This window comes from Scyliorhinus canicula, chromosome 31 (assembly GCF_902713615.1).
Source record: "Scyliorhinus canicula chromosome 31, sScyCan1.1, whole genome shotgun sequence".
NCBI classification, from domain to species: Eukaryota; Metazoa; Chordata; class Chondrichthyes; order Carcharhiniformes; family Scyliorhinidae; genus Scyliorhinus; species Scyliorhinus canicula.
Window position 1 is genome coordinate 10,179,485 of NC_052176.1, and position 25,146 is coordinate 10,204,630.

The window sequence follows — 25,146 nt, forward strand, 5'->3', positions numbered from 1 at the left end:
GCAGTGACTTCACAATGTTCACTATTACATCACTCAGCATCTTCAGCTACATCACATCTGGTCCCCATGACATGTCACCATTACGTACAGCCTGTCTTTCTCGTACCTCTTCTTTTACAAGATATTTACACAAAAAAAACATTTACAAATTGTCGATGGGGAAAGTGAGCACTTTTATTGAAGGGAGTTTACAGAAAGTGAAAACTTGTGTGCTCAAGAAATTGGATTAGGGAAGTGACAATAGGAATACATGGAATGAAGGGGCGTGTTATTCACGATTGCAGACTGAGATGAAATTTTATTACATGTCTCAGTTTATGAAAATAGGATTTGACGAGGTCAGCCAAATCCTTTGGAAAACCGCCAAGACCGTGGAGTGTGTGCAGTGGAGATTGACTGGAATGGTATCAATGACGAGGGATCCCTTGTGTGGGTGGAATAAAATATTGTAGATATTCCTGTTATAACAGAGAATGTCAAAGGGAGATTTAATAGATATTTACATTCATCCCATGGCATTATTTTCTGATACACATCAAACAATATTTTCCCATTGATGGATTGTTCAATACTCAATGAACAGATTCAATATAATCTGCAGGATTTTGCTTTTGTCCCAATTTAATTGGTGGGGAAATGTTTCACACTGGTCCATTCCAGGCAGTCCCTGACCTGATGTGACAGAAATTTATTTTGCTTCCAGAAGCTGCATTTCCAACATTGCTCACCTGGCTGCACATTCAGAACCTTCTGACCAACTTTTCATGGATGGAAAAAGCCTCTGAGACTGTTCAGAAACTCAGAGAGGTGACAAGGTGAGTGAGAGGTTAAGGTGATGGACTGTTAATCCATTGGGATTTGCACACGGGGATTCCAATCACATCCTGTTGCTAGTTTGTGGAGATTTCTAATCAATTGCTTCTTGCTATTTGGATGCATTTTGCCTGAAATCCTGTGTTTATCAATATCACATTGGAGTTTCCAGATTTGCACAGACTTTAACAAAATTGAGATTGGCAAAGTCCTTCACCCAAATGTTACTGGTATGATGATCAAATGGCAGAGCAGATATGAAGAAGCACAGTTTACTCATTTTCCTATCTTCCAATCTTCCTAATCCTGGATTCAACAGGTTGTCAAATTGATTTTAAAAAATAAATTTAGAGTACCTAATTATTTTTTTTCCAATTATGGGGTAATTTAGCGTGGCCAATCTACCAAAACGACACATATTTGTGTTTGTGGGTGTGAAACCCACGCACACACAGGGAGAACGTGCAAACTCCACACGGACAGTGGCCCAGGGCCGGGATTCGAACCCAGGTCCTCAGCGTCATACGCAGCAGTGCTAAACACTGAGCCAAATGTCGCCCCAAAATTCTCTCCCAATCTGTACATGCTGCCTGTTGTTAATTCCTCCACCTTTCCTTCAGGAAAAAATAGAAATCTGGAGGGAGCTGAAATGAGGTGTTATTCTCACTATTGACAATCTCTCTCCTGAACCAGAATTCCACACAACTCAGCTCCCAGTAAATGCTGAGGATAATTATAATATCCAATCCAAGCTGCAATTCCTGCATAAATATCAGCCGGTGCTCGAGGATAACCCCATTGCTCGTGTGTCTTCAGCACAGCCCCATGGGGTCACTTACAACAGAATGAGAGGGTGGATGGGGCCTCGGTTTAACATCTCTAACAGTGTAGCACTCCCTCAGTACTGACCTGGATTGTCAGCCTTCCATATTACACACATTCTGCAATGGGATTTGAAGACACACTTTGTGCGTCAAAGGCGACAGCGACCAGGTCACCCCCAGTGAAAGTGTTTAAGAAATCGTCGAATCCACAGCTACATGACTGGGGCGATTATGAGGTCATCGCCTGGCAGGTCACGTGACAGCTGGAGCCACAAGGCATCACAACCAGATTCAAACCCCAAATCCTGTCAGTCACTTTTCAAATAAAGCTGTCGGCTGCTTAAAGACACAGCAGTTAAACTTCCTTCTTGACCAAGAGGACAGCTAGGGAGATGTATAGAAAACAAAATCCTTCATCAAAATAGTTCAAACACCATTGAGATTGAAATGCTGCGAGGAAAGCCGGGTTGTTATTGAGAACTCTGCTGAGAGAACTACATCACACAGCAGAGAAATCAGGTGAAGAACCCGATCCGAATAAATCAACACCAGAGAACAAGTCACCGTCAAAACTGCATCAACCCTTGTGAAGATCAATGAGTAAAAGCTGAGAGCTCCGCACATCATCAGTTCATCAAGTAGACACATTGTCTGGATAAAGCATTCTGTTTCCAACAGGGTTTATTGAACTGAGTGGAATAGACACATCATTACAGAACAGGCAAGTAATCACTGCAATTTTATTTGTTGTTAAGACAATGAACTCAAAACAAGATTTAGGGTGATAATAAGTTGATAATTCTAAAACAAACTTTACTTTGGGTGCATGAAATGCAACAATTAAATTAGAAACAATGACTGGAGTGACCTGTGAGCTCAAACACAGAGAGAGTGAATAGCAGAGTGAAGAGTTTAAAATGTGGATTTGATGAGAGTGCGGATTGGTTGGAGAGGGGGAAGGAGCTGCTGTGTAATTTAAACTGAGGGACAACAGCAAAAGTACAAGAGACAAGTAGCGAACACTCTAAATAACGAGAACTTTAATTAAATAGACAGCTCCGCTCAGTGAAATGTTGGGACAGCTGACAGCCGTTGTCTACACATCCTGCGCTCTGTGGGAACTCCAAAGCAGGATGATGATCAATGTCTGATTCACAATACTTTAGGGAACAAAGCAGAATACAGAAAGTGCCGAGAGAGATGAAAAGGGAAATGAGATCAGCAGACAAAGAGCATGAGAAAAGATTCACAACATAATCAAAAACAGGCAGATGTTTACCAACACATGGAGAATCAATTAGAGGGTGGCTGATGAGGAGATGCTGTGGAGATAGAGGACATGGCTGAGGTACTAACTGATTACATTGCATCTGTCATCACAAAACAAGTAGATGCTGCTAATGTCACAGTGAAGGAGGAGTTGGTGGAGTATTGGACAGGATGGAAATAGATAAAGAGGAGGCAATGACAAGTTTGGCAGGGCTCACAGTAGAAAATCACCCAATCCAGATGGGATACTCCTGGATTACTGAGGGAAAGAAGGGTGGAAATAGCAGAGATTCCAACCACTATCTTTCAATCCTCCTGGGATATGGGAGTGAAGTCCGAGAACTGCAGTTTGTTGATGTGACATCTGTGTTTAAAATGGAGAGGTATAAACCCTGTAACTAGAGCAGTTAGTCTAATGCTGGTGGGGGGAAACGTTTAGAGAGAATAATCTGGGAGAAAATTAATTGTCACTTGGTGGAACATGGATTGATAAATGAAAACCAGGATAGATTAGTGAACGAAAAATTGAAATACTTAATCATAGAATTTACAGTGCAGAAGGAGGCCATTCAGCCCATCAAGTCTGCACCTGCTCTTGGAAAGATCACCCTACCCAAGGTTCACACCTCCACCCTATCCCCATAACCCAGCAACCCCACCCAACACTAAGATCAATTTTAGACACTAAGGGCAATTTAGCATGGCCAATCCACCTAACTTGCACATCTTTGGACTGTGGGAGGAAACCGGAGCACCTGGAGCAAACCCAGGCACACACGGGGAGAATGTGCACCCGTGTGTGCCTGGGTCCGCACAGACTCCGCACAGAGAGTGACCCAAGCCGGGAATCGAACCTGGGACCCTGGAGCTGTGAAACAATTGTGCTTTCCACAATGCTACCGTGCTGCCCCTAATGAAGTTCAATGATGAAGTTTCAGAGAACATTGAGCCGGGTGTCAGGTTCATGGTGTCTAGACTTCCAAAGGGGTTTGAAAAAGTCCCACATAATAGACTTGTTAGTAACGTTCCAGCAGATGGGGTTAAAGGGGCAGTGACTGCACGGATACAAAATTGGAAAAGTGGCAGAAAGGATAAAGTAGTGGTGAGCGGTTGTTTTTCAGAGGGAGGGATTTATACAGAACCAATCAGTTCAGCCGGCAGTTCTATTCCCATTCCCAGAGCTCTTTCACATTTTAATAACTTCCAGCCCATATCCAGTTTGCTGATGACACTGAGTTAGGGACATGGTTAGTAGTGAAGGTGGGAGCAGCAAGTTTCAAAGGGTCATTGACAGATTCAGTGAGTGAACAGAACTGTGGCCGATGGTGTACATCACGGGGAAGTGTGAGGTCATCCAGCTTGGAGCAAAGACAGATCAGAGAATTTCCCAAACAGGCAGAAACTTGGGACTGTGGAGGAGCAGAGAATGAGAGCTGAGTGAGACTGGCGGGTGGATAGAGAGCAGCAGCAAAGCAGCCGCGAGAGAGTGAACGAGAGTGACAGCAGAGTGAGAGCGGCAGTGAAAGAGAGAACGAGAGTGACAGCAGAGTGAGAGCAGCAGTGAGAGAGAGAACGAGAGTGACAGCAGAGTGAGAGCGGCAGTGAGAGAGAGAACGAGAGTGACAGCAGAGTGAGAGCAGCAGTGAGAGAGAGAACGAGAGTGACAGCAGAGTGAGAGCGGCAGTGAGAGAGAGAACGAGAGTGACAGCAGAGTGAGAGCGGCAGTGAGAGAGAGAACGAGAGTGACAGCAGAGTGAGAGCGGCAGTGAGAGAGAGAACGAGAGTGACAGCAGAGTGAGATAGGCAGTGAGAGAGAGAACGAGTGACAGCAGAGGGAGAGCGGCAGTGAGAGAGAGAACAAGAGTGACAGCAGAGTGAGAGCGGCAGTGGGAGAGAGAACGAGAGTGACAGCAGAGTGAGAGCGGCAGTGAGAGAGAGAACGAGAGTGACAGCAGAGCGAGAGCGGCAGTGAGAGAGAGAGCGAGAGTGACAGCAGAGTGAGAGCGGCAGTGAGAGAGAGAACGAGAGTGACAGCAGAGTGAGATAGGCAGTGAGAGAGAGAACGAGAGTGACAGCAGAGTGAGAGCGGCAGTGAGAGAGAGAACGAGAGTGACAGCAGAGTGAGAGCGGCAGTGAGAGAGAGAACGAGAGTGACAGCAGAGTGAGAGCGGCAGTGAGAGAGAGAACGAGAGCGACAGCAGAGTGAGAGCGGCAGTGAGAGAGAGAACGAGAGTGACAGCAGAGTGAGAGCGGCAGCGAGAGAGAGAACGAGAGTGACAGCAGAGTGAGAGCGGCAGTGAGAGAGAGAACGAGAGTGACAGCAGAGTGAGAGCGGCAGTGAGAGAGAGAACGAGAGTGAAAGCAGAGTGAGAGCGGCAGTGAGAGAGAGAACGAGAGTGACAGCAGAGTGAGAGCGGCAGTGAGAGCGGCAGTGAGAGAGAACGAGAGTGACAGCAGAGTGAGAGCGGCAGCGAGAGAGAGAACGAGAGTGAGAGCAGAGTGAGAGCGGCAGCAAGAGAGAGAACGAGAGTGACAGCAGAGTGAGAGCGGCAGTGAGAGAGAGAACGAGAGTGACAGCAGAGTGAGAGTGGCAGTGAGAGAGAGAACGGAGAGTGACAGCAGAGTGGAGAGTGGCAGTGAGGGAGTAGAAACGCGAGTGACAGCAGAGTGAGAAGCGGCAGTGAGAGAGGAGAAACGAGAGTGACAGCAGAGTGACAGCGTGCCAGTGAGAGAGAGAACGTAGAGTGAAAGCAGAGTGAGAGCGCAGTAGAGAGAACGAGAGTGACAGCAGAGTGAGAGCGGCAGAGTGGAGGTGGCAGTGAGAGAGAGACGAGAGTGACAGCAGAGTGAGGAGCGGCAGTGAGAGAGCGAACGGAGTGACAGCATAGTGAGAGCGGCAGTGAGAGAGAGTGAAGCGAGAGTGACAGCAGAGTGAGAGTGGCAGGTTTGGGAGAGAGAGAGCGAGAGTAACAGCAGAAGTGAGAGTGCAGTGTGGGTGGAGAGAGAATTCGAGAGTGACAGCAGAGTGAGAGCGGCAGTGAGAGAGAGAACGAGAGTGACAGCAGAGTGAGAGCGGCAGTGAGAGAGAGAACGAGAGTGACAGCAGAGTGAGAGCGGCAGTGAGAGAGAGAACGAGAGTGACAGCAGAGTGAGAGCGGCAGTGAGAGAGAGAACGAGAGTGAGAGCAGAGTGAGAGCGGCAGCAAGAGAGAGAACGAGAGTGACAGCAGAGTGAGAGTGGCAGTGGGAGAGAGAACGAGAGTGACAGCAGAGTGAGAGTGGCAGTGGGAGAGAGAACGAGAGTGACAGCAGAGTGAGAGTGGCAGTGAGAGAGAGAACGAGAGTGACAGCAGAGTGAGCGGCAGTGAGAGAGAGAACGAGAGTGACAGCAGAGTGAGAGTGGCAGTGAGAGAGAGAACGAGAGTGACAGCAGAGTGAGCGGCAGTGAGAGAGAGAACGAGAGTGACAGCAGAGTGAGAGTGGCAGTGGGAGAGAGAACGAGAGTGACAGCAGAGTGAGAGCGCCAGTGAGAGAGAGAACGAGAGTGACAACAGAGTGACAGCGGTGGTGAGAGAGAGAACGAGAGTGACAGCAGAGTGAGAGCGGCAGCGAGAGAGAGAACGAGAGTGACAGCAGAGTGACAGCGGCGGTGAGAGAGAGAATGAGAGTGAGAGCAGAGTGAGAGCGGCAGTGAGAGAGAGAACGAGAGTGACAGCACAGTAGGAGCGGCAGGGGAATAAAGAGCAGTGGGAGAGGGGTTGAAGCAAACCGGCCATGTTTAAAATAAATACTCAATGTATGATATCACAGGAAAGTGTCAGTGTAATCAGAGCATTAGTGTAGAACAGGTCTACAGGCATTAAATACATTGAATAGTTATAACAAGGTACTAATTAGATTCTAAAAGAGGGAATAGGTTTTTTTAGACCATGGTTGGTCAGCTGATCCCTGCTGCTTGCAGTTCCTGTCCCATGTGGGAACCTCTCGACCACTTCAGATTTCTTGGGGATCAAATGTGTAGGAAGTGTCTCCAGCTGCTGGAGGTCAAGTTTAGAATTTCCGAACTTCAGGGGCAGCTGGAGCCACTGCGGAGCATCCGGGAGGATCAGACATTCCTGGATCCTATGTCACAGGAGGTGAAGATCCCAAAGACAAATAGAGAATACCCTGAAGGAACTATGGAGCGAGTTAAAACGCAGAGCCTTGAGAGGGTTACTCTCTGGATTACTGTCAGTGCCACGTGCTAAAGAGAGTAGAAATGTGGAGAACAGGAACATCAATACATGGCTTGAGCCTGCACGGGGGGAGGGATTCAGATTAATGGGACATTGGAACCAGTTATGGGCCAGGAAGCAGCTATTCACTGTCTATCTGCCTGATCGGGAGGGTCACTTGTGTGGGTCAGGAGGGTTTGAGCTAAACTGGTAGGAGGATGAGTACCAGTGCGGAGAAGTAGAAAAGAAGAATAAGTGGAGAAGAAAGTAGAACCGTATTAGACAGGAGTCGATGAAGAAGGAATCTGAAAGGAATACAAGGACAGGTTTAGAATGTGTGTGTGTAATCACACAAAGTGTGGGAAATAAGATTGGTGAGCGAGAAGCATAAATTTCTAGGTGAGAATATGATGTAGTGGCAATGATGAAATTGTGGTTTAAAATGGTGAGGATTGGGTGTTTAATGTTCAAGGATACAAAAAGTTCAGAAAAGATAGTGAAGACATAAAGGAAGGTGTGATGAGAGAGCGATAGAGGAATAAATCTGTAGGGAAATCACAGAGATGTTTAAGAACAAGAGATCAGGGATTTCTGAAATGTGTTCAGAAGAATTTGGTTGACCGAAATGTTCTCGGTCGAGCTCGGAAGGAGGCATTGCTGGATCTGGTGCTGGGGAATGAGGTGGGCCAATTCTGTACCTGTCAGTCTCTATTAGTGCAAGTGTGGAATTAACTCTGTCTCAATCTCGGTTACTGTGTGTGAGTGCACAATAACTCTTTCAGTCTCTGTGCCTGTGTTTCAGAGCAGAATCATTGCTCTGTCCAATTTGTTAGTGCGTGTGAGAGTGGAATTAACTGTAAGGCTTTGATACTGCATATGAGTGAAGCACTAACTCAATCTGGGTCTCTGCTGGTGTAATGAAAAGTAGAATTCAATCTCTGACAATGTGTTATTTTATGTGAGTCTGACATTAACCCTCTAATCATTTATTACTTTATCTTCTATCCGCTATTTTCATTACTGTATTTCGGTGCAGCATTAACACTGTGTCAAACTCTGTTACTGTGTGTGAGTGAAATTCACTCCCTACCAGTCAATCTATAATATTGTGTGTAATTAACTCGCTGTCTGTCAGTCTCTGTTACTGTCTGTGTGTGGAATTCACTCTCTCTCTGTCAATCTGTAATAAAGTGTGTAATTAACTCGCTGTCTGTCAGTCTCTGTTTCTGTCTGTGTGTGGAATTCACTCTCTATCTGTCAATCTGTAATAAAGTGTGTAATTAACTCGCTGTCTGTCAGTCTCTGTTCCTGTCAGGAAGTGGGTCACTGTCAGGGTCACTGCCACAGGGATCAGTGCTGAATTCTCAGTTAATTACAATCAATATTAATGACTCAACTGAAGGGACCGACTATCCCCAAAATTTCAGACAATTCACAGATTAATGGGAAAGTAGGTTGTGAGGAGGACAAGGAGTCTGCAAGGGGATATCGATAGGTTACTGAGTGGGCATTAATGTGGCAGATGGGATAAAATGTGGGAAATGTGAGGTCATCCAAGTTGTTGGGAAAAATAGGGAAAGATAATTTTAATTACATGGAGAGAGGTGGCAGAATGTTGCAATACAGAGGAACCTGGCTGTCCTTGTACATGAATCACAACACGTTAATGTGCAGGACCAGGAAGTAATTAGGAAGAAAAATGGAATCTTGGCCTTTGTTCCAGGGAATTTAGGTATACAAATAGGGAGGTCTTGCTGAATCCACAGGGAATGACTGAGATTACAGCAAGTACCCTGTGTAACATTTTGTCTCTTTAGTTTAGGAGGGATGAGGTATTGTCTTTTGCGGAAAGTTGAAGCAAACTCAGCTGATCCTCATTGGAGTTGTGAAGAACGAGAGCTGATCTTATTGAAATGTAAGATTCTGACGGCGTTTGACGGGGTAGATGTTGAGAGGAATGTTTCCATTTGTGGGGAAACAGAACTAGAGACAGTTTAAAAATAAAGCGTCTCCCATTTAAGATGCCGATCATTGTGTCACAGAATTGCTACGACACAGGAGGAGGCCATTTGGCCCATCATGTCTGCACCAGCGGAAATCTCACTGAAACTGATCCAATTCAGCTGACAGCTTGGGGTTTGTCATTTGAAAGGTTTAAGAGGAATAAACTGCGATGGCCGGGAATTGAAGCCAGGTCAACTGCTTGGAAGGCAGCAATGCTCACCGCTGTCCCATAAATTGTACATAATACATTTTTAGAGAATTCGCTGAAGGCCATTCAGCCCCTTGAACCTGCCCCACAAATAATTATATCCAATGTGGGGATTGAACCCATGATTGTGAGAAGGGTCTGAAGCTCTACTAACTGAGCTAGCTGAGGGAAAGAGAAATTCATTTTCTGAAAGTGTCCTTAATCATTGTAATTCCCTCCCCACGAGATTCTAGCCTGGGTTGGACAGAGTTTTGATCTACAAGTGAGTCAAAGGTTATGGGCCGAGGTAGGAAAGAGCAGTTGAGGCAATAATCAGACCAGCAATGAGCTTATTGAATGGCGGAGCAGAGCTAATGGGCTGAATGGCCTTCCCCTGCTCCTAGTCCTTATGTTCTGATTTCCGTCAGTGTGGAGCTGGCTCTCTGTCTGTCAGTCTGTGTTACTGTGTTTCAGTGTGGAATTAACTGGGTGGATACGTGGGTTTGAGTAGGGTGATCATGGCTCGGCACAACATCGAGGGCAGAAGGGCCTGTTCTGTGCTGTACTGTTCTATGTTCTATGTGTGTAGAGTAGATTCTCTGTCCATCACTTTTGTATGTGAGTGTGCAATGTCTCTGTTACTGTACAGGAAACAGTTAATCACCTTTTAGCAGAAATATTTGGGCCCTATTGGACTCAACTGTGCTCATGGTTAAACCCATCAGCTTTTCCTCCATCTACACTCCAGTTCAAAGTCAGACAACAAGAACATACCTCCAAAGAAAGTGAGGGACCGACTTCCACATCCAACATCCACCCTGATTCAAAAGTGTTCTTCATTTGCCTCTTTCTGTTCAGGTTCTCAGCAACACCTTCAATAATTCACAGGACAATCATGTGGACTCTGGAAATCTGAAACAAGGTGAACATTCTGGAGCAACACAACCGGTCAGGCAGCGTCTGTGGAGAGAGAAACAGAGTTCATGCTTCAGCTCAATGAGGATCAGCCTGGAATAAAACTCTTCCTGATATCTGCTAATGGTGGCCGCAGTTCCTCCAATTCTGTGCCCCCAGAAAGCGCTTTATCCAATACGCTGAGTTGCGCAGGCACTGAGAGTGGGAATGTTCCCCATGGCAGCCCCACGTGGGGAAATCTGTGTATGAACTTTCCCCACTGCCATTTGTGAGCATGGGATTTACTCTCTATCTATCAATATATAATAATGTCTGTAACTAACTCTGCCTGGCAGTCTCTGTTCTTAAATGTCTGTGTGGAATTTGCTCGATCGGCCAATCTATAATAATCTAGCCATGATGTGGAGATGCCGGCGTTGGACTGGGTTGGCACAGTAAGAAGTCTTACAACACCAGGTTAAAGTCCAACAGGTTTGTTTGGAATCACTAGCTTTCGGAGCGCTGCTCAGAGCACTCACCTCAGCAGGGACCAGCTGCTCAGAGCACTCACCTGAGCAGGGACCAGCTGCTCAGAGCACTCACCTGAGCAGGGAACCAGCTGCTCAGAGCACTCACCTGAGCAGGTACCAGCTGCCCCGAGCACTCACCTGAGCAGGGACCAGCTGCTCAGAGCACTCACCTGAGCAGGGACCAGCTGCTCAGAGCACTCACCTGAGTAGGGACCAGCTGCCCCGAGCACTAACCTGAGCAGGGACCAGCTGCTCAGAGCACTCACCTGAGCAGGGACCAGCTGCACAGAGCACTCACCTCAGCAGGGACCAGCTGCTCAGAGCACTCACCTCAGCAGGGACCAGCTGCTCAGAGACCTCACCTGAGCAGGGACCAGCTGCTCAGAGCACTCACCTGAGCAGGGACCAGCTGCTCAGAGCACTCACCTGAGCAGGGAACAGCTGCCCGGAGCACTCACCTGAGCAGGGACCAGCTGCTCAGAGCACTCACCTGAGCAGGGACCAGCTGCTCAGAGCACTCACCTGAGAAGGTATTTGCTGCTCCAAAAGCTAGTGATTTGAAACAAACCTGTTGAACTTTAACCTGGTGTTGAAAGACTTCTTACGATAATAATGTATGTAACTAACTCACTGTCTGTCAGTCTCTATTGCTGTATGTGAGTGTAGAATTCAGTCATTATCTCTTAATCTATAATAATATGGTTAACTAACTGTCAGTCTTGGCTACTGTATGTGAACAAGAACAAAGAAAATTACAGCACAGGAACAGGCCCTTCGGCCCTCCCAGCCTGTGCCGATCCAGATCCTTTATCTAAACCTGTCTCCTATTTTCCAAGGTCTACTTCCCTCTGTTGCCGCCCATTCATATACCTGTCGAGATGACTCTTAAATGATGTTATCGTGTCTGCTTCTACCACCTCCGCTGGTAAAGCGTTCCAGGCACCCACCACCCTCTGCGTAAAAAACGTTCCACGCACATCTCCCTTAAACTTTCCCCCTCTCACCTTGAAATCGTGACCCCTTGCGGGCATGAAATTCACTCTCAGTTGTCAATTTATAATAATCATAGAATCCTTCCAATGGAGAATAAAGCCATTTGGCCCATCAAGTCATTACCAATCACCCGAAAGAGCACTCTTCCTTGGCCCATTCCTTCCCTACCCCATAACTCCACATAACCTGCACATCCCTGGATATTGTGGGGCAATTTAGCATGGCCAATCCACCTATCTTTGGACTGTGGCAGGAAACCGGTGCACCCAGAGGAAATCCATGCAGACAAGGGGAAATTGTGCAAACTCCACACAGGCAGTCACCCAAGATCGGAATCAAAACTGTGTCCTTGACGCTGTGAAGCGCTGTGCTAACCACTGTGCCACCATGCTGCAAACAGTATGTGTAATTAATTCACTGTCGAACGATCTCTGTTATAGTACATGATTGTGTAATTCACTCTTTGTTTATGAATCATTAATTTGTGTGAAATTTACTATCTGTCCATCAATCTCTGTTACTGCACAGGAGTGTAGAATTTAGTCTCTATCTGTCAATTTATAAAAATTTGTGTAATTAACTCTCTGTCTGTTTCTGTTCCTGTATGTGTGTGGAATTCACTCTCTATTTGTCAATCTATAATAATGTGCGTAATGAACTCTCTGTCCATCAGTCCCTGTTAATGTATGTGAGTGGAATTCAGTCTCCATCTGTGAATATGTAATAATGTTTGTTATTACCACTCAGTATGTCAGTCTCTGCTCCTGTCTGAAGGTGGAATTCTGTCGATCTGTAATCATGTGTTACAATTCAATCACTGTCATAATCAGTGTGGAAGTTAGTCACTGTTAATCATCAACAATGTATGGAATTAATTTTCTGTTACTGCATGTATCTGGAGTAGATTCTCTGTCCATCATTTATTGTATGTGAGTGTGCAATGTCTCTGTCACTGTACAGGGAACAGTTAATTTTGTTTTATCAGAAATGTTTGGGCCCTATTGGTCTCAAATGTACCCAGGGTTAAACCACCAGCTTCTCCTCCATCGACACTCCAGTTCAAAGTCAGACAACAAGAACATACCTCCAAAGAAAGTGAGGGACCGACTTCCACATCCAACATCCACCCTGATTCAAAAGGGTTCTTCATTCGTCTCTTTCTGTTCTCAGTTTCTTATCCACACCTTCAATAATTCACAGTAAAATCATGTGCACACTGGAAATCTGAAACAAGGTGATCACTCTGGAACTACACAACTGTTCAGGCAGCGTCTGTGGAGAGAGAAACAGAGTTGATGTTTCAGCTCACTGAGGAACAGCCTGGAATAAAAGCAGAAACCATTGGACGTTTGAAATCTGAAATAAGCAGAGAAAAGGCTGGAAAAGAAACCTGAGTAGATTGAGCAGCCTGTGTGTGGAAAGATAAAGAGAGTTAGTGTTTCAGCTCTGTGAGCTCTGATCTGAAGTGAGAAAAGTTTCAGATGTAATAGGTTTGAAAGAAGGGCCGAGTGGGCCAAGGACAAAAGGAAGGTGTGTGATGGTGTGGAAGAGAGGAGAGAGTGAGTGAGAGAAAAGTGAGTTATCCAGGGCCAAAGGGAATGGAGATGGAGAAGAACAGAAAGAAAAGCTGAGTCTGGAGCAGGTGAGCTGCGAATTGAAATCAATGCAATGAAAGAAAAGGAAAGAAAGTGGAGGAGAGTTTGCGCTGTGAAATGGTTCAGCTCAATGTTTCTCTCAGTCGCCTTCAGTCTGCAATAAGCATCCGCTTCATGGAGCCTCTGCCCCGGCTCCCTCGCCGCACATCCGCCGGAACCGGCAGCTCTGACCCGGCCTCTGAGACTCAGTGCTACTGCGGCTGCGCACGGCCCTGCTCAGCTTCCAGGAGCCGCACCGCGCATGCTCCGCCCATACTGGCGGGTTTCCGGGGCGGGGCTCTACCTTGCGCCTGCGCAGTGCGAACAATCTGAATGAAATAGCCCTGATTCTACCCCGCGCGGCATTCTGGGTCATTCTGTTCACCATTTTAGGGAATAGTGTCGCAGGTGGGGTTATGTTTCAACTTGTCATATCTGTCCTAACTATTTCGTCCCGAATCAATGAAACTCCTGTTCCTGACCTGAACCTCACGAACCTCATGAAAATATCTTCCTTTCTGTATTTGTTGAATTATTTTGAAATTTATTATCATAATAATAATTAGTAATAACAATAAATATTACTAAGAAATTAATAATTAATAAATTTACAATCGATGTTAATAATAAAATATAATAATAATATTAGTCTGAGTCTGAACTATTTCAAACTGCATTTTCAGGATCACAACAACTCGCTGTCTATGTAAAGAATAAATGTTTCCTCATAGCATTTATTTTTAGCCAATCATGATAAATCTATCTCCTCATGTCGTCACAGGAACAGTTTATGCCCATTTAATATTTTTAAACTGTTCATGGTTTTCACCTCGATCAAACCTCCTCTTAACCTTAGTGCAAATGCGGAATACCAGGAATGCTTGAACAATGAATTAAAATTCCAAAAACTCTGAGTACACAACAAGCCAGCACCTGTGAACACATACAGAGTTAATGTTTTATGATTCAGCTCAAAGTCTGCCAAGCGTTATTTGTCGAGAAAGCTATAATTAGGGGAACTGATAGCATCCTTTGGAAATAGGACCTAAAGTGCCGCATGGTATGTTATCTGCCCCGTGCTAGGGTGAGGGACATCTCTAACCAGCTCAAAGCATATTGGATGGGAGAGAGAGGATCCAGTTGTTGTGGTCCACTTTGGGGAAAGAGAACCTGTTTGGGGATTATCAGGAACGAGGAACAAAGTTAAAGAGCAGGTCCTCAAGATTTCTCATCTCTGGATTACAACCCTTTGCAAATTGGCAAAGGGATGAGAATATTCGGAGTAAACACGTGGCTAAAGGAGTGGTGGAGGAATAAGGGTTCCATTTCATGGGGCACTGGCATCAGTGTTCAGACACGAGGGATGTGTACCGTTGGAATAGTCTCCACCAGAATCAAAGTGGAATCAGTGTTCTGGCGGAAAGGATAAAGTAATAAAAGCACCTAGGAAGCCTGATGAATCACACCTGAAGTGACGGCCCTTGTGTTCATACCAGCCATGTTCAACATTAACGTTATTTTTTTTTTTAACAGTACAGCACAGAACAGGCCCTTCGGCCCTCGATGTTGTGCCGAGCAATGATCACCCTACTTAAACCCACGTAACCCGTATACCCGTAACCCAACAATCCCCCCATTAACCTTACACTACGGGCAATTTAGCATGGCCAATCCACCTAACCCGCACATCTTTGGACTGTGGGAGGAAACCGGAGCACCCGGAGGAAACCCACGCACACACGGGTGTGCAGACTCCACACAGACAGTGATCCAGCCTGGAATCGAACCTGGGACCCTGGAGCTGTGAAGCATTGATGCTAACCACCATATAAGGTGTTTATATGTCAGGTGCTTATATATAAGGTGCTTACATGTCAGGTGAGCTTTGTAATACACTTTGTAGTTTCTAAGGCCTGGCCCATAACAAAGGGAAGGTTAACACTCCAAGAGGTATAATGGTTAATGGGAACCAAAGTTGCAGATCGGAATGTTGGGGCTGAGTGTTATCAGAGATAAATAAAGCAGGTAATGACGTGTGAAAAGTGTAGTGCACAAGATAATCCTGCAAGGGAAAGACAAATCAGTAGACATATTTTGAAACCTTCTCCCTATATGCACGCAGTTTTCGTAATATTATCAATGAGCTGACAACACAAATACAGACAAATAGGTATGATGTGGTGGGGATTACTGAAACATGGTTGCAGGGGATCAGAACTGGACGAATAATGTCCAATGTCCAGTATTCCGATAGGATAGACAGGACAGAACAGGAGGTGGGGTTGTTTTATTGCTTCAAGGTGACATCCAGGTTGTATTAAGAAATGATATTGGCACTAAGGGCCAAAAGGTTGAATCGATCTGGGTGGTAATAAAAAAGCAAGGGCAAAAACTTGTTTTTAACGGCGCCCGAGCAATCTTCCAAAGTGAGAGGTAGTATAAACCAAAATATAATGAGTGCTTGTGAGGACACAGCCGTAATCATGGGTGATTTTAATATGCATATTGACTGGATTAATCAAGTTGGCAAGGGTAGCCTCTAGGAAATGTTATAGAGTGTACAAGGGATTGTTTCTGAGAGCAATATGATATGGGACTGTAGGATGGGATTCCGATCACCATCCACACTAGAAATTCACTGATGCAGTCACATTGGGGAGAGGCCATACACCTGCTCCGAGTGTGGGAAGGGATTCACTCACACATCCAACCTGCTGAAACACCAGTGAAGTCACACGCTGGAATGACCTTACACCTGTTCCGTGTGTCAGAAAGGATTGTAAGAAGTCTTACACACCACGACCTCCAATCTGTCCGCACACTAGTGAGTTCACACTGGGGAGAGGCCATTCATCTGCTCTGTGTGTCAGAGGGGGTTTCAAAACCACATCCAACCTATTCACACACCAGCGAGTTCACACTGGGGAGACACCATTCACCTGCTCTGTGTGTGTGAAGGGATTCACTCAGTCATGTCAGCTAACTGAACAGCAACTTGTTCATACTGACTAGAGACCATTTCAATGTCTTGAGTGTGAGAAAAGCTTTAAAAGCATAAAGCAGCTGCTGGAACACCAACAGCCTCACACTGGGGAGAGGCCATTCCCCTGCTCTGTGTGTGGGAAAGTATTTCCTTGGTTATTCCATCTGCAGCAACACCAACTAGTTCACAGTGATCAGAGACCTTTCCAATGTCCTGACTGTGAGAAGAGGTTTAAAAGGAGCAATGATCTGCGGCAACACCAACACACTCACTCTGGAGAGAGGCAATTCCCCTGCTCCGTGTGTGGGAAGGGATTCACTCGGCCATCCAATCGGCTGCATAATCAGCGAGTTCACATGTGAGTGCCGGGTTTGGATTCTGCTATTAATCAGACTGAATCCTTATCACGCTGACTGTCAGAGTTTAATTGTTGTGTTCTGAATCTCTCCTAAAATTGTCCTGTAAATTTTGAGGTCTATTAAATCAATTATTCTTGTTTGAAATGCACACTATTTTGAGTTCTTAAATTCTCAAAGATAAGTGGAGATGAATTGATGTCCGGTTACTGACTGTTCTATTGTTCAATTTTTGCTCATTTCCAACTCTGAAATTATTTCAGTTCTCCTCACATTAATTACTGTCAGGGACAAGTGTCACCTCCTCATACCTTCCAGAGTGTCTGACAGCCTTGGGATTCAGGGAAGGGGGTCAGTAACATTCCCCGGGTTTCTAAACACAATACCCAGTCTATGAATCATTTTCAGCTCCTGGACTTACTGTGTGTACCAAAGCATCTCTCTCACCTTTAATTTATTTTCTGAACACATCAACACACTTACAATGATAACAGCAAATTACTGCGGGTGCTGGAATCTGAAACAAAACCAGAAAATGCTGGACGATCACAGCAGGTCTGACAGCATCTGTGGAGAGAGAAGGGAGCTAACGTTTCTAGTCTGAATGAATCAGCTTTGGCAGAGAAAGTAGAATGGGAAAGGTGGCCATTCCAAGGTTTGCAAGGGAAATTGGAGACAGTATATGATCCAAGGAAGGAGCCCACAAAGTGACCGGGAAAACCAACAGGTCTGAGGATTGGGAGAAGTTTAGAATTCAGCAAAGAAGGCCCAAGGGATTGATTAAGAAAGGGAAAATATAGTACGAGAGTAATGTTGCAGGGAATATAACAGACTGTAATACTATCTATAGGTCCATAGAACATACAGTGCAGAAGGAAGCCATTGAGTCTGCAGCGACCCACTGAAGCCCTCACTTCCATCCTATCCCCGTAACCCAATAACCCCAACTAACCTTTTTGGTCACAAAGGGCTATTTGTCATGGCCAATCCACTTAACCTGCACGTCTTTGGACTGTGGGAGGAAACCAGAGCACCTGGAGGAAACCCACGCAGGCACAGGGAGAATGTGAAGACTCAGTGGGGAATTGAACCTGGGACACTGGCGCTGTGAAGCCACAGTGCTAGCCACTTGTGCTACCGTGCTGCCCAGAAGATAAAAATATTGGTGAAGACAAAAGTAGATCCTTTACATTCAGAAACAGGAGAATGTATAATAGACGATAAAGAAATCGCTGAACAGCGAAATACATACTTTGGTTCTGTCTTCACAAATGAAAACACAAATAAGAGTCGGACTTAATGCCTATTTTTCAAATTGGCAGGCAGTGAGTGGTGGGGCACCGCAGGGATCGCTCCAGCTGATCACAATATATGATTTTGAGGAAGGAAAAAATGTAACATCTCCATATTTTCAGATGGCACCATGTTTGGTGGGAGGCTGAGCTGTGAGGAGGATGCAGAGATCCTTCAGAGTGATTTGGACAAGTTGAGTGAGTGGGGAAATGAATGGCAGATGCAGTATAATATGGATACATACGAAGTCACCTACTGTGGCAGCAAAAACGCGGCAGCAGACGATTATCTGTATGGCTATAAATTAGGAGAGGGGAATGTGGAACAAGAGCTGGGTGTCCTCGTACACCAGTCACTGAAGGTAAGCATGCAGGTACAGCAAGCGGATGGTATGTTGGACTTCATTGCGAGAGGTTATGAGTACAGGAGCAGGGATGTTTTGTTGTCATTATCCAGGGCCTTGGTGAGGCCACACCTGGAATATTATGTGAGTTTTAGGATTGTCATTCTGTGGCACTGACTGTGATGGTTAGTTTAATTCTGTATCTGTCAGTGTTGGACATTAGTTCTGCAGTCACCAGTGTCTGAGTCACTGTATGAAAATTCCTTCTATCATTTTACCACCATTGGAAATGGAAGTCTGGTCAGAAATTGTCTGTCACTGTCACAAACTCCATTATCAGCGAGTGGACTGCAGCGGTTCAAGAAGGCAGCTCAGCACCACCTCCTCAAGGGCAATTAGGGATGGACAATAAATGCTGATCCTGCCAGCGACGCCCGCATTCCATGAAGGAATTAAAAGACAATCTGCGGGCTCCGGGCCTCAGTGTGTTTAACAGTTACTGAGGTGAAAACTGGAACTAACCCCCTGGAATCCGGAGCAAAGCCGGAAAGGAGGAGACATTCCATCCTGGGAGATTCCATTTGGTGTGTGAATGTGTAGATGTGAATATTGTGTGAGAGAGAGTGTATGAAGGGGCGGGTGGGTCTGACTAATGGAACTGTGTTTGTGTGTCTGTTCTGATCAGGAGATCTCACAGTCTCTCTTATGGAAAATAAAATGATTTTTCAATCAAAGGATCCCCTTAATGTTCTGCTCAGCCCCAAAGTTTGATTTCAGGACAATGGTTTTGTTAAATTGAAGATTTGAGTGGAAAAGTAGAGAACATGTCAGCTATCGCGTGTGAGAGCGAGATCAGTGCAGCAGTAAAACGGGGTTAAATGGAAAATGGAGACCTCAATTCGAGTGAAAGCTTTTCAACAGCAAACATTGGAGTGTGGGAGACATGAAGGATGCAGCCTGGATCTGTGGTGAATGGGAATTTGAGTGGAATTGGAGAGTTTGCGAGGAGAGAGAAACACAGAGAGGCTGGAGGAGCCGGCAGCTGACAGCAGCTCTCTGCTCCGTCCGCTCTCTGCCTTTAAGTTGCTCTGTGCCGCCACCACTGGTTTCATTCCAGATCCAGTTCTGACTGTCACACATTTTCTACACAGTCTCGGATATGACTGAAACTGCAGCCTCCCAAACGGCTCCTCCAGCCGCTCCCGCTCCAGTCAAATCTCCCAGGAAGAAGAAGGCGGCTCCCCGATCTAAGGCAGCCGCTCCCAAGTTAGGCGAGCAGATCCTCAAGCTTGTGGCGGGTTGCAGCGATCGCAACGGGATGTCCCTGTTCGCCATAAAGAAAGCTTTGTCTGGCAGCGGAGTGGATGTGGCCAAGCGCGGCTCCCAGATCAGGTTAACTATCAAGAGGAAGGTGGAGAAAGGCTCCCTGGTGCAGACAAAGGGACAGGGCGCCTCCGGATCCTTCAAAATCCCCAAGAAGGAAAGCCAGGGGAAAATGGGAAAGGTGAAGAAACCAACAGCCAAGAAATCTTTAGTGAAGAAAACAGCGGCCAAGAAGGTGAGAACAAAGAAAATAGCAGCTCATAAATCTCCAGCCAAGAAATCCGTAGCCAAGAAAACTCCAGTGAAGAAATCTACAGTCAGGAAAACAAGCAGCAAGAAGGCGGCAGCTGCAAACAAGGCGGTGAAGAAAGCAGCGCTGAAGAAAAAGTCTCCTGGGAAGAAGGTCAGGGGCGGAAAGCCTTTAACAAAAGTGAATCAATGGAAGGCCAAGCCCAAAGTGAAAGCAGCAAAGGCTAAGAAAGCAGCGCCAGGAAAGAAGTGAAAGAACGCGAGCAAATTGTAAACCTCTGAACCCAAAGGCTCTTCTCAGAGCCGCCCACATCTCTCAGGAAAGAGCTGATCCCCCATCAATTGATCCCTGTGCCGTCGCTGGGAGCAGATTTCAGATAGAAACGATTGATATGAAATGGAAGGTTGCCGGTTTCTCACTGACATGCGCTGTACCCAGCATCTCCCTCACTCTGTAATAAAACACAGGGATATCCGGGCCCCATTGCAACTGGGGATATGTCCGGCTGCTCTCAGTTTCTGCTCGTTTCCTTTTCACAGATTCAGGGGGAAGAGTGTGTGAGACAGGAACCCGGGCGGAGAAAGCCCGCCTCACAACTCAAAGCCCAACACATGAGTTTGTGTCGTTCAGCTGGAGTGAGGTGTTAGGAAATTGTCCAACCGTCTGGGAGGGGAGGTGTGTGGGGATGGAGCAGAAACTGGGATTGAAGTGGGAGCAGACGGGCTGACTGGCTCTGGATGGACGGGATTTCGGCGGGAATATGACTAAATGTTAATTGTACCAGCTCAGCATTGAAAAGCTGCGGGTTTCTCACCCAGTTGAATATGAGGCTCCAATCTGTAAACTTGGTGCCGAGTGTTGTATTCACTTCCGTTGTGGAGAATTCAACAATGTGGGTTGGAGCAGGCAGGAGGAGGAGCTGGATGGTCAAAGACATTTCACTGCTCTGCCTGTCACTCAGTTTGCTCCCCGCCTCTCTCCCTTTCTCAGTCAGGTCGGGGCGGGCTGTATAATAAAGGAAAGTGCAGCAGCTCGTCTCTCATTCAGCAGCGATTTGACTGAAGAAGCATCATGTCTGGCAGAGGGAAAGGAGGCAAAGGACTGGGCAAAGGCGGAGCAAAGCGGCACCGCAAAGTGCTTCGTGATAACATCCAGGGCATCACCAAACCAGCAATCCGCCGCCTGGCTCGCCGTGGCGGGGTCAAGCGCATCTCGGGTTTGATCTATGAGGAGACTCGCGGGGTGCTGAAGGTTTTCCTGGAGAATGTGATCAGGGACGCCGTCACCTACACTGAACACGCCAAGCGCAAGACGGTCACCGCCATGGATGTGGTTTACGCTCTCAAACGCCAGGGCCGCACTCTCTATGGATTCGGCGGTTGAACATACATTTAACAATTTGACAAAACCCAAAGGCTCTTTTAAGAGCCGCCCAATCCCTCACATTGAGAGCACTGACCTTAGAATGGTACCAGAATAACGCATCGAGCTGGTTTAGCGAGTCATAACTTGGATTCCTCGATTTCCTGTTGAGACGGGTTGCGTTAGAGCAAGAAATCCTTTCCTATCATTTACAATCCTATCAAGTCAAACCTGTCACCACGCATAATGAACACTGACATTGATCAGAGAAGTCTTACAACACCAGGTTCAAGTCCAACAGGTTTGTTTCAAACACGAGCTTTCGGAGCACTGCTCCTTGCTCAGGTGAATCAAAATTCTTACTGTGCTCACCCCAGTCCAACGCCGGCATCTCCATATCATTGTTCAGAGACACTGTTTGCATAACTGATCTGTAAACACCTCCTCCGTCCATCTCCCCAAGAGCAGTCGCTAAACGAGTCAGTCAACGTTCCCTTTAATAGCTTACGCTTTGCCATGAAATAACCGATATCACTGATCGGATTAAAATGATACAGAATTCCGCCCCGCAAAAGGAGCTTTATCCCAGTCTGTTGTACAACAATTAGGGAGTAATTCTGAATTTAATCCGAGCGCTCAGGCAGTGGGTCGAATCTGGGACAAAAATGGGAGCAGGAATCGTCGAGAAGCTTTTGATATTCACAACTTGAGGTTCAATTATTTCGGTTTTCCCAAATACCCGTTCCTTGTCCCTGTGAAATTGGCGGGCTTTTGAAATTGATGGTTTGTCAGTTGCAGGTCCACCAATCAGGGCCCTGATATCCTTGCCGCCCATCGCTCTTTTCAAACTTGTCCACGGGATCGGGCTGCATCCAATGAGGAGAAGAGGGCGGTCACTATAATGCCTTAAATAGGCAGTGAGAGAGCGGCGCCAGCATTCTCAGCCTCTGCCTTTCACCCAGTTTCACATCATGGCCAGGACCAAGCAGACAGCGCGCAAATCGACTGGAGGCAAAGCTCCTCGCAAACAGCTGGCTACCAAAGCGGCCCGCAAGAGCGCTCCAGCCACGGGCGGAGTGAAGAAGCCTCATCGCTACAGACCCGGCACTGTGGCTCTGAGGGAGATCCGCCGCTACCAGAAATCCACCGAGCTGCTGATCCGCAAACTGCCCTTCCAGCGCCTGGTGCGAGAGATCGCTCAGGACTTCAAGACAGACCTGCGCTTCCAGAGCTCCGCCGTCATGGCCCTGCAGGAGGCCAGCGAGGCTTACCTGGTGGGGCTCTTTGAGGACACCAACCTGTGCGCCATCCACGCCAAGCGAGTCACCATCATGCCCAAAGACATCCAGCTGGCCCGCCGCATCCGCGGGGAACGCGCCTAAAACCCGGCTTCACCAATGATAACAACAAAGGCTCTTTTAAGAGCCACCAAGTCTGCCAGGAAGGGAGCTTCTCCACCCAATTCCTCTCAGTTGACGTGTGATTTCAAATATAAGCATCGGCTTTCGGAAGATTTAGTGAAATTCTCACATGCAGCAGAATTAATCGGATGGACCACGAGTCACCCTTTTATGAAATTAAAATGGCTTATTGTCACGAGTAGGCTTCAAATGAAGTTACTGTGAAAAGCCCCTAGTCGCCACATTGCGGCGCATGTTCGGGGAGGCTGGAACGGGAATTGAACCGTGCTCCTGGCCTGCCTTGGACTGCTTTAGCCTTGTGCTAAACCAGCCCGCAGAGAATGGGTGGCTCTGAAAAAGCCTCCCGGTCCTGGTTAAGAGTCGCTAAATCGACAAATAAATGCTGGGACCTCCTGTTACTGGTTCCAATGCTGAAGCCTCTCAAAATTACAATTTACGCTCCATTGCAATGGAGTTTCTCTCGTCTCCTTATCTCTGAAGGAGAATTGATGTTAATATGAGGCTCCGAGTAAGAAACGAGTCACAAATATTAACTTATTGCAGAAACATCTGCACATTAAATAGTCGAGCAGACACTTCCGGAGAGATTACAGATCGCAGACTTCCTTATATGAGCAATATTATTGAAACTAAGATCATTTCTGTTCACTGATACTTTTATCCCCAATAAACACCGTCAATTCACATGTATCATATATTCGGAATATATAAATAATGTCGCGCACAGAATGCTCCAAGGATTGACGTCGTAAAGCGTAAAACATTTGCACATTAAGCAACAGAGCAGAATCTCTGACGGTCAGACAATAGTTCGGCCTTTTTCAGATAAAGTGAGTGGCTCTGAAAAGAGCCTTTGGGTTATTAGATTAAAGAATGGTCGCTTCACTTCTTGCCGCTCGCAGCGCTGCTTTTCTTGGGCAGCAGCACGGCCTGGATATTAGGCAGCACCCCACCCTGAGCGATGGTCACCCCTCCCAGCAGCTTGTTGAGCTCCTCGTCGTTGCGGACGGCCAGCTGCAGGTGTCTGGGGATGATGCGGGTCTTCTTGTTGTCCCGGGCCGCGTTGCCGGCCAGCTCGAGGATTTCAGCGGTCAGATACTCGAGCACAGCAGCCAGATAGACCGGGGCTCCGGCACCCACACGCTGGGCATAGTTACCCTTTCTCAGGTGCCTGTGAACACGGCCCACCGGGAACTGCAGTCCAGCCCGGGAGGAGCGAGACTTGGCCTTGGCCCGAGCTTTACCGCCGGTCTTTCCTCTTCCAGACATTGTCACAATCTCACAAACACTTTCACACAGAATGAACAATTTCTCCAGCATTTACTGTTCTTATAAACTGATAACTCCTCTGATTGGTCGCTGCTCAATTCACCTCATTTGCCTATATTCCCCACCAATCAGCTCCCTGGAAACAGAAGGGGGCGGAATTTACCCACAACTACCAACAGAAACTGAGAATTTGTCCATTTCAAAAAGCCGCCAATTTCATTGTGGGAAAGGAGCGAATTCAAATAAATGTCGTCCTTGGTCAGAGATTTCAAATCCCTTCTATTTATTTGGTTTGATTCAGCGCTTCCCGTCACCAATCACAGGCGCGGGTTTAACATTTAGTTTGAATGTGGTTCATTCTCCTCCCGCTTTCTAACTGTCCCGGGCGGGAATCAATCCCTGTTCACAGCATTCCCGGAAGGAAAACGCTCCGTTCAGACTTCAGTCAGGACCGAGTGTCCTTCACTGAAAACAGGGAGTGGGATCGAGTCCTCAGACTGTCCTTATTCCGCTCTGGGATAATCCCATTCCCGACTGTTACCCTGCGGAGAATTACTGGGAATAAAATGATGGATTAATGAACATTTCAGGAATTGAGAGAAGGCTCCGTTCCCGCTAAAAACAGCAGCTGATGAGGTGATTTGGGGGCTGTGAAAATAACAGAATAATAACAGCTTTCAGCACAAAGCCAAGGCGGCGGAGTGAGTTCTGCCTGAACCAATCGGAGAGCTGGAGAGAAGGAGTTACAGGGTTTGATTGGCTGATATTTTCAAATTCCAAACTCGCGCCAATTTCATTGCAGGAAAACTCCCAAATAACGGAACGGCTCAATGTTCAGGAAACTATTTGAATGTCACACTTTGTGATCTGTTTACTGGATTTTCCCTCCCAGAATCCTGGCTCTATTTTAGGAACAGTTTGAATTTGTCAGCCTCTTATCTGTAACCGGCGGTAATAAGACCCCGTTCAGCAATTTAAAACGGAGCAAATCTCAGCTCACTGCAAAAGCAGAAACATAGAGATTACCAACCAACTCCTTCACACAGGCTGCACAGGGACAGAGAGAAAGGGCTGATTTCTGAGCCTCTCTCCTGAAAGCGGCCGGGAATGTTACACTGGGAAGTGTGGAGAGAATCCCCGACTCTATCCCGCCGGTGGAACAGGCAGCTTTGTGTCCGGAGAATA

General features: G+C 46.6%; 4 protein-coding genes and 1 long non-coding RNA gene across 6 annotated transcripts; 3 read left to right on the forward strand and 2 right to left on the reverse strand.

The window, feature by feature from the left end:
* Positions 1-87: 87 nt before the first annotated feature.
* On the reverse strand, positions 88-13,331 carry LOC119959021. Of its 2 annotated transcripts, none has more exons than XR_005459133.1 (3): positions 12,812-13,331; positions 10,085-10,270; positions 88-106 (listed from the first exon to the last, which is right to left on the reverse strand). It is a non-coding gene; the product is annotated as an uncharacterized LOC119959021 (long non-coding RNA). The 2 variants fall into 2 exon arrangements; XR_005459132.1 differs by lacking the exon at positions 88-106 and adding an exon at positions 2,027-2,326.
* Positions 13,332-19,495: 6,164 nt separating this feature from the next.
* On the forward strand, positions 19,496-20,222 carry LOC119959011 (histone H1-like). Its single transcript, XM_038787559.1, has one exon. It carries the CDS (start codon positions 19,496-19,498, stop codon positions 20,159-20,161), a length of 666 nt encoding a protein of 221 aa, XP_038643487.1. The 3' UTR covers positions 20,162-20,222.
* Positions 20,223-20,910: 688 nt separating this feature from the next.
* On the forward strand, positions 20,911-21,307 carry LOC119959019 (histone H4). The gene has a single exon (XM_038787566.1). It carries the CDS (start codon positions 20,981-20,983, stop codon positions 21,290-21,292), a length of 312 nt encoding a protein of 103 aa, XP_038643494.1. The 5' UTR covers positions 20,911-20,980; the 3' UTR covers positions 21,293-21,307.
* A 786-nt stretch (positions 21,308-22,093) lies between these two features.
* Positions 22,094-22,669, forward strand: LOC119959014 (histone H3). The gene has a single exon (XM_038787562.1). The coding sequence runs from the start codon at positions 22,243-22,245 to the stop codon at positions 22,651-22,653; it is 411 nt and encodes a 136-aa protein (XP_038643490.1). The 5' UTR covers positions 22,094-22,242; the 3' UTR covers positions 22,654-22,669.
* A 661-nt stretch (positions 22,670-23,330) lies between these two features.
* On the reverse strand, positions 23,331-24,086 carry LOC119959012 (late histone H2A.L3-like). Its single transcript, XM_038787560.1, has one exon. The coding sequence runs from the start codon at positions 24,010-24,012 to the stop codon at positions 23,575-23,577; it is 438 nt and encodes a 145-aa protein (XP_038643488.1). The 5' UTR covers positions 24,013-24,086; the 3' UTR covers positions 23,331-23,574.
* Positions 24,087-25,146: the final 1,060 nt, after the last annotated feature.